Source organism: Phalaenopsis equestris, unplaced genomic scaffold, assembly GCF_001263595.1.
Source record: "Phalaenopsis equestris unplaced genomic scaffold, ASM126359v1 Scaffold197195, whole genome shotgun sequence".
In the NCBI taxonomy this organism is placed as follows: Eukaryota; Viridiplantae; Streptophyta; class Magnoliopsida; order Asparagales; family Orchidaceae; genus Phalaenopsis; species Phalaenopsis equestris.
This window is the reverse complement of record NW_018217144.1, coordinates 1-1,894: the sequence shown is the minus strand read 5'-3', so window position 1 is coordinate 1,894 and position 1,894 is coordinate 1. Positions and strand designations below refer to the sequence as shown.

The 1,894-nt window shown below is 43.9% G+C and overlaps 1 protein-coding gene across 1 annotated transcript; it reads left to right on the top strand.

Moving 5' to 3' along the window:
• Window positions 1-65: 65 nt before the first annotated feature.
• On the top strand, window positions 66-1,751 carry LOC110035304 (putative transporter arsB; the record flags this gene model as incomplete). The annotated part of the gene is made up of 1 exon (XM_020739538.1): window positions 66-1,751. A coding segment is annotated over exon 1 (1,191 nt), but the record flags the coding sequence as incomplete, so codon positions are not given.
• Window positions 1,752-1,894: the final 143 nt, after the last annotated feature.

Below are 1,894 nucleotides of genomic sequence, written 5' to 3'. Positions count from 1 at the left end.
AAAAAAAATCACCAGCATCTCGTGCACAAAAGTTACAATACAATTAATGGATGACGAAAGGTCCCGCCGAACTTGAGAGAGATTGAGCTTGGGACCAAAGCAAGAAAGCGAACAAAATTTTGTCTGATTTTGGATGGCTCCATCCCAAGGACAAGAAGTGTGGTTCTCTTCAACTTCTACTAATCTGTCCCCTATCCAAGTCGATCTCTTTTCTCGCAAATTCTGCTCAAAATCAAGTTTTGGATCGCCGGTTCTAATCTTTCTGGTCCTGTTTATTATTTTGCTCCAATGGATCTGTCTCGCCCCGAAATTATTCCTCGAAAAGGTTTTGGTTTGGGGATTGGGGTTTGAGTTTTGTTTATTTACCTCTTCTCTAACATGGCACTCGCCACGCAAATACTCCTCGATCGATCAGCTGAACCTTTCTGTTCGGAATCTGAAATTTCTTGAACCTGTGGAAGTTCTCCACCTCCCAATGGACGGCATTAGGTTGCATTTCTGAGATTGTTTCAAGATCTTTTTAGAAGCAATAGCTGAAACCTGGTTCTTTCTGAGGAATAATGGCGATGGCATCAACCGCAAAGGTATGTCTAGGCAGTATCGCATTTGGATTTTTCTGGATGTTAGCTGTTTTCCCTGCAGTGCCTTTCCTACCCATCGGAAGAACTGCTGGTGCTCTCTTCGGCGCCATGCTCATGGTTATCTTCCGCGTCATATCGCCCGACGAAGCTTACGAATCCATTGATCTCCCCATACTCGGTCTTCTCTTCGGAACCATGGTCGTCAGCGTCTACCTGGAAAGAGCCGACATGTTCATCTACCTCGGTAAATTGCTCTCATGGAAGAGCAGAGGAGGCAAGGATTTGCTCTTTCGTGTCTGTCTCGTCTCCGCATTTGCGAGCGCTCTGTTCACCAACGACACTTCCTGTGTCGTTCTCACCGAATTCATTTTAAAAATCGCAAGGCAAAATAATCTACCCCCTCAACCCTTCCTCTTAGCCCTAGCTTCCAGCTCCAACATTGGCTCCGCTGCAACTCCCATCGGTAACCCTCAAAACCTAGTTATCGCTGTTCAAAGCAAGATTTCATTTGAGAAATTCCTGCTCGGAATCTTTCCTGCTATGCTATTGGGCGTGCTCGTCAATGCCACCGTTCTCCTCGCCTACTTTTGGAATCTTCTATCCGTCGAAAGGGATCAAGAAGTTGTAGAAGAAGCAGGAGACTTGTTTGCTGAGAACGATGTGATTTCTCACCGTTTCTCGCCCGCAACAATGTCGCATCTTAGTTACGCAAACTCCGAGGAACTCAATTCCACCACCCTTGAACAGATCCCATCGCCAGTCATGGATTCTGGTCCATCTAATTCTACAAGAAGCAGACTTAGTGGAGGAATGGAACCTGCGAGGAATTCGAGCTCATCAATGGAAGCACTTGGAAGTACTGGAATCTCGCAGAGAAGGGAGGAAGGATCCTCCACAAGAAGATATTCTAGAAATATGAGCAGCCATAGTATTGATTCTTCGAGAGAAACTTCTTCGTCTTACTCTTTAGAAGAGAAGGATAGTGCAGCTGAGAAGTGGAAGAGGTGGATGTGGAAGACGAGCGTTTATGCGGTTACCATTGGAATGCTGATTTCTCTTTTAGTTGGGCTCAACATGTCGTGGACTGCAATTACTGCTGCTCTTGCTCTGGTGGCTCTTGATTTCAAGGATGCTCGTCCTTGCTTAGAAAAGGTAATTTACAGCTTAACTTTTTATATTTTTACATATCTCACATCTAAACTTTCATATTTTACAAACATAACACTTAAATCTTTAATATCACATAAAAAACAGCACTATTACTACTTGTCAAAAACAAAATATATCTTTTCATGCATAGGTTTAAAGCACCA